At 44.0% G+C, this 14,655-nt stretch overlaps 1 protein-coding gene across 3 annotated transcripts in view; it reads left to right on the top strand.

Annotated features, from left to right (window-relative positions):
• The window catches only part of bicd1a (bicaudal D homolog 1a), a 44,353-nt gene that overhangs the window by 13,696 nt on the left and 16,002 nt on the right, over positions 1 to 14,655 (top strand). For all 3 annotated transcript variants that reach the window (XM_054733505.2, XM_015965464.3, XM_015965463.3), the window contains exon 2: positions 12,511 to 12,723. In XM_054733505.2, coding sequence (XP_054589480.2) covers positions 12,511 to 12,723 — 213 coding nt within the window. The remainder of the gene's footprint in view (positions 1 to 12,510; positions 12,724 to 14,655) is intronic.

Here is a 14,655-nt window from a genome sequence, read left to right as displayed (position 1 = left end):
TCTGCATTAAAGCCCACTTTGCTTCTTCCTCAGCCCGACGGCTCCGGTCCTGTGGCTGACTAGCTCACGATACCCTGAAAGACACATTACCAGGCTAAGAGAGTGACACAGTTTCAGCTGGTCTGGTCTTTGCAGTTTGCTTGCCCTCCCGTTGGCAGGATGAGTGACTCACTTCCTGTTCAGCGAGATAACGTCTTCATGGCTGCAAATACATTTTCAATAGGAAAATAAAAAATAAAGATAGATTCATTTTTTACAGTAAATAAACACCCATTTTGCAGCCTTTCTTCTTGTTGTTGTCTTCCAGTCAGAAGTAGTCTGAATAAGTGATTTGCATCCTTGGAAATCCTCTAAAATCTAATCAGAACCGAGCCAAGTTGAATCACTTGAATGGGCCGTGTGGTTCTGGCATCTTAGCTTTATTGTTGTGTTGAAAGCAGCAGATGTGATGCTGCTGTGGATTTCTTAACTGGCTCATATTTGCCACCATAAAGCACATTATGGTCTTTCTCAGCAGTTACTCTGCATTTATTGATTTTTCACCCCCATAATAGCATATTGTTGTAAGACCGCTAATAGGCTTCTCTGCTCTGAAGAGCATTCAGTGCAGGGGAATTGAAAGCAGGTCAGCTCTTATTATCAGTGAAGCATTCATGCTAGCTCCGTGTTTAGACAGTAATGCAGAGGAGCTCTACATCTGCTCAGGGAATGAAACTGGAGGAGTTATACTATGCGCTGCAGCATGCATGCAGCCCGTGTTACAACAATGCACTCCAAACCTTTGGTAGCACATTAATCATCATTAATATGAAACGTTTTGCTGAATCATGAAATGCATTTTAAATGTCGTAATTACTTCTCGTCTTTAGTTTACTCTGTTCTGTGGGACACAGCCGTGATCAGCCGGCTTCCTCCTCACACTGGCTGGTGTGTTTTTATACGAGACAAATCTCTTAACTTGGCACTTTTCCTTGTGGCTGAGTGGCAGATGGGACATTTCAGTCTCCTTCCTAAAGGCCTGTATTAAACAGTGTTACTGATATTTCATCATGGACACGCAGGACGTTAAAACGAGGGTTGTGATAAAGCAGCTCAGGAAGGTTATTTATGTGATTTAATATTAGTTTGGTTTTAGTTTTACTAAAGTGTAAATTTAAGATTAACTTCTTTAGAGCATTTGTGCTTTTCAGACTGAAGATAAAAAAAATCCCACAAAAATATTAAATTCTCAGACTTTAGCTTTTTTATTAATACGAGCCATTTCTATAAATTCCCTTTCGTCAGTCACTTCAAAACATATATTTAGTAAAACACAGTGTCTAATGACATATTGGTAGCTTTCTGCACATAAGGTTATATGAAATATCCACCCATCCATCCATCCGTCCATCCATCCATCCATCCATCCATCCATCCATCCATCCATCCATCCATCCATCCATCCATCCATCCATCCATCCACCCATCCATCCATCTATCCATCTATCCATCCATCCATCCATCCATCCATCCGTCCATCCATCGTCTTTACCCTCTTATTCCCTGAGGGTTGCAGGGGTTCTGGTGCCTATCTGTAGCAGTCTCTGGACAATTGGGAGGGTACACCCTGGACAGGTTACCAGTCCAAACCAATCAACGTGACACTCATGTTTTTGGTCTGTGGGAGGAAACCAGAGTACCCGGAGAGAACTCACCTATGCACAGGGAGAACATGCAAACTCCGTGCAGAAAGACCCCAGGCCGGGATTTAAACCCAGGACCTTCTTGCTGCAAGGCAACAGTGCTAACCACTGCACCACTGTCCAGCCTGTTATATAAAATATGATTGTGTAAAATCAAAGGATTCTTTAAAATATAGATATGTTGTACTTTTTACTTTTCTTCTATATATTACCTGTAAAAATACTTTCTCCACCTGACTAATGTATGGAAACACTGATGTGGCAAAGGATATAACAAGATAATGATTTATTCCCCCCAGGAACTATACTAGGAAAGCTTAAATAAGAAAATACTAAATGCAGGCAAAAAATGGTGTTTAATGGTAAAAATAGTCTAGATAGCCTTGTAGTGCTGGGTTTCCTGATTGGGCATATGGTCAGGATGCCTCCTGGACGTCTCCCTGGGGAGGTGTTTCGGGAATGTCCTGCCGGCAGGAGGCCCCCGGGTCGACCCAGGACACGTTGGAGAGGTTACATCTCCAATCTGGTCCGGGAACGCCTTGGGGTCCTGCCGGAGGAGCTGGTGGAGGTGGCCGGGGAGAGGATGGTCTGGAGCTCCCTAGTTGGGATGCTGCCCCCGCGACCCGGACCCGGATAAGCGGAGGAAGACGACGACGACGATAAAGAGTCAGTGTTGTGTATTTTTTGGCAGGAGTTACTGTCACCTGCTGGTTTATTCATTATGTTCTCAGTGTCTGTTTTTGTTTATACGATTCTGGCGTTTTGTCTTTTGTTCTGAATTGTTTAACTTCACACTTAATAATAAAACTGTCAGGAGTTTCACAGCTGACCATCAAGCCTCTGAATAAAAAAGAGAAAAAGGAAACTTGCAAAGCCCAACAACCCAACACACGTCCCTCGTTCTCGCATGTATTTATTCAGAGTGCTATTTCTTGCTCTCTCTCTCTCTCTCTCTCTCTCTCTCTCTCTCTCTCTCTCTCTCTCCCCCTCTCTCTCTCTCTCTCTCTCTCTCTCACACACACACATACACACACACACACACACATTCTGACAGGGTTGTGACCATGGACGTATAAATATTGGACAATGGGTTTCCAGGGGCTCCAATAACAAGTTTTTGTGCTAAAATGGGAGGTGGCCACCACCGCCATTTTGACCGTGTCACAGGTTCCGTCAAGCCCAGACAATTCCATAAAAGGGAAGAGAGGAGGAGCTGAGGGTGGGGCTGTAAGGCTGGGATCAACTGACGACACGCGGTCGAACTAGCTACAAGCTAACCTGAAGCGAACCCAAAGCTAACGCGGAGCTGGGAGCTAAGCTAACGGATGTAGCAACCTAGCTACAACTGGAGTTAACTGAGCACAACACCAGAGCTTCTGAGTCAGAGATACGCCGGGCTGACCGCTGGGTAAAACCGGGTGGAACACAGAGGTCTCAGAGAGCTCCACAAGCCGGCAGCCGCACAGCAGACAAGCGCCGCTGCGATCTGAGATGTGCAAAACTGCCGCTGAGGAGAACCAGGTGGAAAGATTTCCATCCCAGAGCTCCACAAGCCGGCAGTCCGTGCAGCAGTCAGAAGCCACGATCAGACAGAGATGCGCCGAGCTGCGGGGAGGGGAGAACGGGTGGAAATCATTGGTCTCCCGAGAGCTCCACAAGCCGATATTGGGAACCCAGCTCCACCAACATGTAGGGTTTTACCCTATTACATTTAAATTTCATGGTTAAACAGTAAATGTTAAAATCTAAGCTCAGCTCGGCAGTGACCTAAAATACATAAATATCATTTTACTGACCGAAAAAAATGAAGTGGAGACTCCTTGGACGCTCTATTAGTGCAATTAATGCCACAGCAAGTCATTTTGTCCAACAATTGCACAAAACTGTAAGCCATTCTACTCCCCACGTGAGTTCGCTTCCAATCCAATCCAATCCAATTTTATTTATAAAGCGCATTCACAAGGCATTACAACCAAACAAGGCGCTGTACACTAAAAATGTTGGTTAATTAAACAGGCGTTATATAAACATGTCGAACACAGATAAAAGATAAAAAGGAAATACAAGAAAATTCCCAAAAATAACAGCTAAAAATCAATAAGACACAGGGTGAAGTAAAAATAGGAAAAAACATTTTACAAAGAACCTCAATAATACGGAAGTCGATAATTGTGGAGTCAGTTTATAAACAGTGCAGATGTCAGTGAGGTTCATAATTATGTTGTATAAGCTAGGTTGAAGTAGTGAGTTTTCAGGCGTGATTTAAAAATGCTAGCTGTTGGTGCTAGCCTCACTAGCAGTGGTAATGCGTTCCACAGCTTCGGTGCACAGACAGAGAAAGCCCTCTCTCCACGGCTTTTTAAACCTGCATTCGGAACAGCTAGGAGGAGCTTATCTTCAGACCTGAGAGCATGCGGCGGGTTGTAGTAATGGACAAGTTCACACAGATATGGAGGAGCTTGATGGTTCAAGGATTTGTAAGTGAGAAGCATAATTTTGAAGTTTATCCTGAACTGCACGGGCAACCAGTGGAGAGATTTCAGAATTGGAGAAATGTGTTGTCTTCTGTCAGCTCCAGTCAGCAACCTAGCTGCTGAATTCTGGACCAGCTGAAGTCTAGAGAGAGCTGCTTTACTGATGCCGTATAAGCAGGAGTTGGAGTAATCCAGCCTTGAGGTGATAAAAGTGTGGACCACGGATTTCAGAAGACGGACACTCAGGATGTGCTTTAGTTTTGAGATGCGTCATGAATGAATGCTTCATTCATTCTGGCCGCTGTTTACATCCCGCCTAGCGCGGACGTGCACGAGGCTCAACGTGCACTCGCGGAGCAGATCCTAAGTGTGGAACAGACCTTTCCGGACTCTCTAGTTATTATCCTCGGTGACTTTAACAAGGGAAATCTGAGCCAGGAATTGCCTAAGTACAGACAGTTTGTTAAATGCCCGACAAGAGAGCAGAACACGCTGGACCACTGCTACACCACAGTTAGCGGAGCTTATAGAGTCGTGCAGCGAACTGCTCTCGGCTTCTCAGACCACGCCATGATTCACCTCATCCCCTCATATAGGCAGAGGCTGAAGCTCTCCAAACCTGCAGTGAGAACTTCTAAGAAGTGGACCTGCAAGGCTGTGGAGGAGGTTCGCATGTGTCTGGACACAACAGACTGGAACGTGTTTGGATCTGCCACAGACAACTTGGATGACTATACAGACACTGTGACGTCATACATAAAATTCTGTGAGGACAGCATTATTCCAACAAAATCCAGGGTCACTTTTAACAACGATAAGCCCTGGTTCACACCCAGACTGAGACAGCTGAGGAGGGAGAAAGAAGCAGCCAACAAAGCCAAGGACAGAGAATGCTATAAGGGCGCTAAGTACCAGTTCTCAAAAGAGTTGAAGAAGGCGAGATCCCGGTACAGTAAGTGTCTAAAGGAGCAGGTCTCTGACAATGACACCGCCTCTGTCTGGAGAGGGCTCAGGCAAATCACTAACTACAAGCCTAGAGCCCAACATGCTGCTGACGACCTACAACTGGCTGAACAACTCAACTCCTTTTATGCAAGGTTTGAAGTGCAACACCCATCCCCCACCCCCCTACTGCACAGGTTTCTTCAGCCACTCTGGTGTCACATGCCTCCCCCACCACCTTCACCACTGTGAATAGTACAGTCCTCGCTGACCACCCCTCCCCCTCCACTGCCATCTCAGTGACAGAAGAGGAAGTGCTCAGGGTTTTCCGTAAGCAAAACCCACGGAAATCCCGGGGCCCGGACGGTGTCTCCCCCGCAACCCTGAGACACTGCGCAGAGGTACTGTGTCCAATCTTCACGGACATCTTTAACATCTCCTTGGAGTCCTGCCATGTTCCAGCCGGCTTTAAGCTGTCCACCATTGTCCCTGTCCCTAAGAAACCCCGTATCACTGGACTGAATGATGACAGGCCTGTGGCGCTGACGTCTGTAGTCATGAAGTCTTTTGAGCGCCTGGTCCTCCCTCATCTCAAGTCCTTCACCTCCCCCCTCCTGGACCCTCTGCAGTTCGCATACAGAGCCAACAGGTCTGTAGACGATGCCATCAACCTGGCCCTCCACTTCATCCTGCAGCACCTGGACTCCCCGGGCACCTACGCTAGGATCCTGTTTGTGGACTTCAGCTCTGCGTTCAACAACATCCTCCCTGCTCTGCTCCAGGACAAGCTCTCCATGCTCAACGTACCCAACTCCACCTGCAGGTGGATCACTGACTTCCTGACAGACCGAAGGCAGTGCGTGCGGCTGGGGAAGAATGTTTCCACCGCTAAGACAATTAGCACAGGATCTCCACAGGGCTGTGTACTTTCTCCTCTGCTCTTCTCCCTGTACACAAACTGCTGCACCTCGAGCCATGACTCCGTTAAACTGATCAAGTTTGCGGACGACACCACCCTCATCGGGCTCATCTCTGACGGTGATGAGTCCGCCTACAGGAGGGAGGTGGAACGGCTGGTGTACTGGTGCAGCAGCAACAACCTGGAGCTCAATGCTCAGAAGACAGTGGAGATGATTGTGGACTTCAGGAAAGTCACAGCCCCATCTCTCCCCCTCGTCCTGTCGGACACCCCCGTCACCACTGTGGACTCCTTCCGCTTCCTCGGAACCACCATCACACATGACCTTAGGTGGGAGCCATCCATCAGCTCCCTGATCAAAAAGGCCCAGCAGAGGATGTACTTCTGCGGCAGTTGAAAAAGGCCAAGCTGCCGGCCCAGATGATGGTGCAGTTTTACACGGCCATCATTGAGTCCATCCTCACCTCCTCCATCGCTGTGTGGTACGCTGGAGCCACGGTGAGGGACAAACATAGACTGCAGCACATTGTGCGCTCTGCTGAGAAGGTGATTGGCTGCAGCCTTCCATCTCTCCAGGACCTGTACGTCTCCAGGACTCGGGGGCATGCAGGTCGGATAGCAGCTGACCCTTCTCACCCGGGTCACAGACTTTTTGAGCCACTCCCCTCAGGCAGGAGGTTACGGTCCATCCGGACCAGAACCTCGCGCCATAAGAACTGCTTCTTTCCATCTGCCGTTAGACTTGTGAATAGCTTATAAACACACACCCATGTTCGTCTTCTGTACTCGTCACAACGTCACGTTATCGGCCATGTTACCATTACCTGCCTTTTTTATAGCTGAAAGTTTTATTCTAGTTTTTTTAATTATATTTATTCTATTTTATTCTATTTTTAATCTTATTATTCATGTTATATGTAGCACATTGGTACCGAAGCAAGTTCCTAGTTTGTGAATTGTTTGTTCACTGATAATGGCAATAAACCTATTCTGATTCTGATTCTGATTCTGAAAAAATATCCAAAACAAGAATACACAAACACAGAGACTCAAATTCCCGGAGCAGTTTCCAGGCCAGACCGAGGCTCTACTGAGGCCTTTCCACGGAGCTAGCTCTGTGGTCACGTGGGTCTGATGCTCATTAATTATACAGAATTTTAGGCTTTTAATACACTTAAACAGAAGAGCGAGAAAAACATTCACCCCCTTCAGAGTTGTCATGAGTGTAAACTAGATCATTTAAACCTAAAACATGTTTTGGTACCAGGCTGTAAACATGTTTATTTCTGCTGTGAAATTGGTATTTTTAACATGGGAGTCAATGAGGATTTGCTCGCTTCTGACACCAGCCCCTAGTGGATGAGGGTGGAACTGCAATTTATTTCACTTCCGCTTTGGCCTCAATTTTTCACCCGGGTTGGGGGGGCTAGGTTGTGACTTCTCAGCAGCCGTCCTGTCTGTCTCTGTCCATGGTGCTGAAATCCTTGGTGTTGCTGGCTGGGATATCCATCTGGACCTGCGCCAACACTGTTGCTGCGGGCCAGTTTCTCTGCATGTGTCTGTTTGTATGAATGTAACTTAAGAGATATTTGCCTCCCGTGATGCGACTAATACCCTGTTTTTTTGGGTCTTCATACAATAACTGATCGTTTTATCACGGTAGATGAGATTAGTGTGCAGCCTGCTGTGCTTTGTCTGGAATCATTTCAGTCGGAACCTCAACATTCTTTCATTTTCAGTCTCAAACGAGGGAATAAAGTCACAAAGTTATCCTCTTATGATAATTAATCAAAGGGGCAGTAATTAACTGCCATACATTTTTAATCTGTAAGCATTATGGGTTAACTTAAAAAGACTGTAGAGAAATGCAGCATTTTCTTTAATAAAAAGGCATAATTACAACAATTGTGGCTTGTCATAAAAGGGGGACTTTTACTTGCAAACACACAAAACTAAATGTTTTATTAATAAAACTGTCGTTGGGCGTTGGCCTTAGGAAGGACTACGTGCAGCCATGGCTGTTTATCTGTGTCAGTTTTGTGATAGGCCGGTGATCTCTTCAGCGAATAATCCTTCTAATCTTGTTGAATGAAAAAATATCAGGTATTTCATTTTAAATCTCAGAAAACTGTGCCAAGTTGTGAAAAGGCATTGCCTTTCATTCATATAATTTTACCCATTATTAGTATTTTCATTTATATTAGTTTTTAAAGGTGTTTTCTCTTCATTTTTTATTTACTAATCTTAATATGATTCCATTGTTTACATTTTTTTATTTTTATCTTTTTTGAAAATGTAATTATGTTTGTGAAACGCCTTGTGATTTTTATCTAGAATGATGTTATACAAAAAATCTTCTTTTTCTTCTTCTTCTATTTGGCATTCTGAGCTAACCATGAATCATAACATTTGGGTAATATTTGCTTTTATTTTGTGACCATAGCATTATAATTTCTGACCATTAAAGTTTAATCCAGCCCTTATAAATCCTTTGCCAGTTTTATATTAATATCTACAAATAAACTTCTTGCTCCTGCCTGCATTCGTTCATCCCTCAGTGATTGATTTTTTCCAGGATAAGAGAAAATATTAAAAAAGATTCTCGTTGTTTGTGAGTGACATGATCTAACCCCTAAAGCCGTCCCCCGACTCCCCATCAGCGACTAATGCAGACAGTGGAAGATTTCAGCCCTAACCATCCTCCTCTAGGGCAGTTTGTGTGCTACGCTTCCTGTTGTGGCCTCGGGGGTGAGTTTACACAAAGGGAAGTCTTTTGTCTGGACACCGAGGCGCATAAGGCAAAGGAGCCTCTAGACTGAATACATGATGTGGATTTCATTAAGCAGACCCAAACAGGCTGCCAGTGAGTGACTCCTAAACAATAATCCAGTGGAAAGAACATTAAACTTTAATCTGCCCGGTTCTTCAAGTGCTTGGCTGCCAATTAGGACACAAAAAGCCGTGTTCTCTCTGACTATAGTTACACAATATTTGGCATCACCAGGAAAATTGTGTTTTTGTTGTGTTTATTTTTAGTCAGAGGAGGTAGTTGGTGCAGGAAGAGAAGCAGAGCGGACGGCTGTATTTGTGTGCGTTGAGGCCATCCATGTCGCTCGCTGTGATTTGCTGTGACAGGGGAAGTAGAAGGAGCGAGGCGACTTGGGCAAGCAGCTCATCCTACGATGGACGGCAGTTATAAAAACATCTGCCTCTCTCTGTGCGTCCAACCCTCACCGCTCTTCTCTGGATGAGTAGCTGCTGATTCATTCACTCTGGCTGGGACAGTCCGTAGACTAGTAGAGTTAGAGCTGTCAGCAAAAACACTTTTGTTTTATTTATTAGCTGCTTTGCTAATGTTAGCGTTTGTTTACGTTCTTCATGAAAAAAGCACATCTTTGGTTTCTGCTGTTTCAGCGCGTCTCATGTTGCTTCTCCCAGGTTCTCACGTGACTAGGGCTGCAACTAACGATTATTTTCATAATCGATTAATCTGTCGATTATTTTTTCGATTAATCAATTAATCGGTTTGTTATTGTTTAGCTATTTAACCTATACAAGTGATGAATACATTTCAGTTAAGAAAAAGAAAAACATAAGAGAATTGTGCAGTTTACTGCAATCTATTTTATTGCACATGAACACAGTCAGCGGTGTAAAATGAGCTAAACAGTGCAAAATATCAGTCCAGAATAATTTTTTGGCATCAAAATATAAGAGGCAAATTCCATAAAAAATAATGCAGAATCTAGAATAAAGTTTGTAAGTGGTATGCATTGCTGGGGGGTGAGTGTCTTGTTCCCCATGTAGTTGTCCATCGTTGCTTGTTTTTTTCTGCATAAGAAACACAAATAGACTGAAATAAGTACACATATAAAATAAAGCAGCACACACACTACAACACTAAATCAATATTACATTATTTTAATTAATTAACAATATACAGTGATCATTTATTTTGATAAAAATGCGTTGTGAGGCGTTTTACAGCGTTAGACGGTAAAACAGCCTTTTAATAGTAAAAAAATTACTTTCTGAATTTCTCCTGTATTTAAAAATTGAAAGCGTACAACTATGCCGCGTTATATTCACCTGGACACAGCTAGTCTGTATATTTTTCTCCGCTGAGTTGTCCTTTTTTGAATGAGGAACATAGTTATGGGTTTGTGCCGTTTTTCTCTTAACGAGAACATTCTTATAAACAGACGTGCTAAATTTGGCAAGCGCATGATTCACAACACGGAGATTCACGATTGCATCTAGTCAATCAGAAGTAGAACGCCGTAGACTGACGCGGCAAAAAAACCTGTTTAACATTCACTATAACGAACTCAGCTCCCAAATTTGATCTGTGTTAGCTTGTTTATTTTCTGTTACTTACCGGATTCACCGGACTTTCCTCTGCTGCATCAGCCCCCACATGTTTTCGTCTCAAATGTTCACTTAGGGACGTCGTGCTTCCGTCGTGCCATGGTTTTTGCATATTTTGCAGGTCACCCGTCTTTTAAAAGCATCTAGAGTGAAGTGCTCCCATACTCGTGAGGTTTTTGTCCGGGGTTTCTCTTGTTTTGTCGCTTCTATTTTTCTTCCGTATTTCTTCTTGATCCGCCATCTCTCACAGCAAGATGAGCGTCAGTAACGTGTTACGTCATGAAAACCGAGGGAGCTTATTGGCTCATTTCTTCTTCTACGGCTCCACTGGTAGATCAGTGGCTCATTACTGCCACACACTGGCGGCAAATTTAACAGATTGTAACCGATGTCAGATTGTGGTAAAAAAATAGACTTTATACGGTAAAATATGATTATTAAACAACTAATCGATGACTAAAAAAGTTGTTAACTATTTTAATAATCGATTATAATCGATTAAATCGATAAGTTGTTTCAGCTCTACACGTGACTGTCTGGAAGCTGGAAGCTTGCAAAGTCTTCATTGATTGTCCGATGACCTCACAATAACACACCAGAGTCGAGAAACCATATAAGCTCTCATGTAGTCAATTTTTCATCTCACATTTTGGAGCCAGATTTTCTTTTTCTCGTCTTCGGGGCTCGGCTGTTTTGTTTTGCTTCGGGTTGTTCCAGACATGGACAGCCTCTCGTCTAGGATGAGAATGCAACCTCATTCACTCGCGCTGTTCATCAATCTAATCAGCTTTTGTTTTTTTACTACCAGAGACTGTTGCTCTAAATCATCGTCCACCATCACGCTGTTCCTCCCTGGAGAGAAAACGAGCGTCAGGTGGACTGAGAGTGAAACAAAAGGAATAAAAAAATGATGCTTTCTTGAATGAATGACGAAGACCTTGAGCTCAATTTTTGTGCTAGAATGTCTCCTGTGTGTTTACGTGGTTTTCAGTGTCTGAATATGACTTGCTCTTGTTGATATGCTAACTAAAATTTGCAATTCAAAGGCAGAAAGCAAACCCTGTTAGGTTTCAGGTTGAATACCTCTCTGCTTCGCTAAATCACAGCATGGGGATGAGTTTCTATCAACTGAATAAAAGTCTGTTTGTCATTCAAATTTATTTCAGCTGCAACCCAAAAGGACTAAATGGTGCAAATCTGCTGATTCTCTGTGGAAGCCTTCTCCCAACAGCTGCTCCAACGTGACAATACAGTAAATTAAATGGAAGACTGATTTATTCTGAGATAAAGTAGGTAACTCATAAACGCACATCACGTTTACAGAGATCAGATAGATATCTGAGATAAACAGAACATTTAAGACTAAAGCAGTTCCATGCAAGGCTCATGTCTAACTCCGCATAATGGATACTTGTACCTCATAAATGATTCATAATCCAGAGTAAAGAGGATGTTTTACTGTGAGCTGAGATTTGGAAACCGGTTCATAAGTTATTAATAGTTTTTGTCTGAAGTCGGTGGATGTTGTGACCTTGTAGCCGTGTGATCAGGAAACTTTAGAATCCGGACCTGAGTCTGGATCTACTGAGTTGTTTACAGTGTAAACATAAGAGTTTTCCCAGACGGTGCAGTTCATTGTCTCTAACAGAGACCACTGCCGGCACCATAACCTTCTTTCCTGCTAATGAGCTGAGGATGTAACGGATGGGTCAAAGCTTTCATTGAACCCCTCCAGTCGCCGCTGCACAGACATAGGTGGGAATGCATTTTCCAGTTGTGAAACTCCGCCCACATTCTGGAAACCATCTTGGTGCAGTAGGAACTACAGATTGTGACAAACGGCAGAGCGTTGGCAGCGGTTGGCATGTTGGTTCTGTTGATGCCTGCCGGATTTTCCCCCTCAGTGACTTTATCGTTACAAGTCAGCTTTTGCAGCTGTGAAAACCCGTGTGTATGGATCAGAGTGAAACCTCAGCCCACAAAAATGACACAACAGGTATCTGGTGTCGGGGACAGCCCCCCCCCCCCCACACGTGAGTTTAAACAACAGATCTGTCGGATCTCCATGACGAATCCATCACATGTTGGGTTGAATTCTGCACTTGTTCCTTGTTGATCTCTGCAGGCATTTGGCCAGGCCCACACCAACCAGCGTAAGGTGGCTGAGGACGGCGAGACCAACGAGGAGACGCTGCTGCAGGAGTCAGCCTCCAAGGAGGCCTACTACATGGGCCGGCTGTTGGAGCTGCAGACGGAGGTGACACTGAGTCGCTCCGTGACATCAAATGCCCAGGCAGAGAACGAGAGACTCAGCGCCATTGTACAGGATCTAAGAGAGGTGGGCTTGTGCACGAACATTTAAAGGAATGCTTTGCAACCTTTTCATGTTTTTAGTTTGCTACAATTACCCTTTATAGGGTTAATGAAAGGCCACCCAGCCCCTAACACCCCCTGCAGCCAGATTATTCCACTTGCAACTTCAGACTGGCGGGACTCTGACAAAACTGAGCTGACATATCATGTCATGCAGTCTGCTTCCATCGCATTTCCTGCATGTTTTAGATCATGAACTCAGCTGATTTGTTTAATGTGGTGATGAATCACTCCTGTAGACACTCAAGAAGGGCTGTGGAGACATTTCAGCTGTCAGATTAAAGTGTTAAAAAGACGAACGCACAGCATGGGGAGCTAAATCAAGCCCAAGTGGCCTTTTCCTCTTTAAACAGATGGTTAATAATGCTAATGCAGGCAAGCAAAGCATAGATAACACCAGTATTTGACAGCAGGTCATTCACAAACCATCCTTTTAAAAGTTTCTGTAGTTTATCATCTTCAGCTGAAATGTTTATAAAGACTAAATTGTAAAATTAAGTAAATTCTCATGAGGTTTCATTGATATTTTATTAATATTTAGAAGTTTGGAAAAGCGACGGAGACCATGGCTGTGTGAAAACATAACTAACAGATGACTGAATTAATGTTTAACACTTTAACCAGAAAAATATAAATAAATAAATAAAAACCCATTGCTGTTTTATTTTAGTACATTTTTTACTGCTAATTAATATTAGCTGCATAATATTAATGTTTATTGAGTTCTATAAAAATAATAATAATAAACCATGAATCTAAATTGCAGCATTTGTTTGAGCAAGTTTGGTTTTACGTTTTTAAAAAGATCAGTCTACAAACTAAATGTCATTTTCCCACAAAAGCCTAGAGGTCATTATGTCACGGAAAGGTCAGAGAGAACCAAGCTACGTGCTCAACGTTTAAATTCCCACTTGTCTGCAGCCGGAGTTCGCGCTGGGGTCAGACACTGCGGCCACGACCCCATTGTGGGGGGGAAATCCGGTGCTAAGCTGGGGAATAAGTGAAATGCCCTGAGCTCGGCACATGTGCAGGGACAGAGGAGCCAGGTGGCTGTCATCGCACCAGAGGACTCATTCACTAAACCCATCAGGGAGGAACGGACATTAACATTTGCAGCATGATAAACTCAGAACCAGGGGCGTCGGACTGGGGGGGGAAAGGGTACCGTTTACCCAGGGCCCAGAATTTGGTGCTACGGCCCTGCTCAGAACACTGTTTCAGCTACTTTAATACTTTTGTTTACCTACGCCACAACTATTTCATTAAGGTGATTATCCTCCTAGCTTAAAGATATTTTGTGGCAGGAAGCTGGTGCATGCCCACTGCTGTTTGTCTTCATACCGCCAACATACATGTTTTATTCCACATGTGCTGCACATGCCAGCAATCTACAGCCTTTCTGATTCATTTGTTGACTGTGTGAGACATATTTGGTCTCCTGAGTTGCCATAAATATGCAGTGAAAATGCACAGGTGGGGGCAATACCCTGCCTCACTACTAGGGTCAGTGCTGAGCCTTGTAGACACTGGTGGGTTAGGGTTAGAGCCTGTAGGGTTAGGGTTAGGGTTAGAGCATGCAGGGTTAACCCGATCCCCGGTGAGTCGTGGAGGATGGCTGCTTATGCTGAGCCAGGATTCTCTGGAGGTTTCTTCCTGTTAAAAGGGAGTTTTCCTCTCCACTGTCGCTACATGCTTGCTTTGTATGAGGATTGCTGTAAAGACTCTGATGCTAGTCAGTGACTCGATGCAACCTGCTGGCTATTACTGAATGGCTTAAAGAACTGACCTGTATTAAAATGTTTACTTTGTGAAGTGCCTTGAGACGACGCTTGGCGCTACGTAAACAAACTAAACAAACTAAATAGAACAGATCTGTTTGGATTTTCAGTCAGAGCAA

Source organism: Nothobranchius furzeri, chromosome 4 (genome assembly GCF_043380555.1).
Source record: "Nothobranchius furzeri strain GRZ-AD chromosome 4, NfurGRZ-RIMD1, whole genome shotgun sequence".
Lineage (NCBI taxonomy): Eukaryota > Metazoa > Chordata > Actinopteri > Cyprinodontiformes > Nothobranchiidae > Nothobranchius > Nothobranchius furzeri.
Note: the sequence above shows the minus strand (reverse complement) of the source record. Positions and strands in the feature narration are given on the sequence as shown.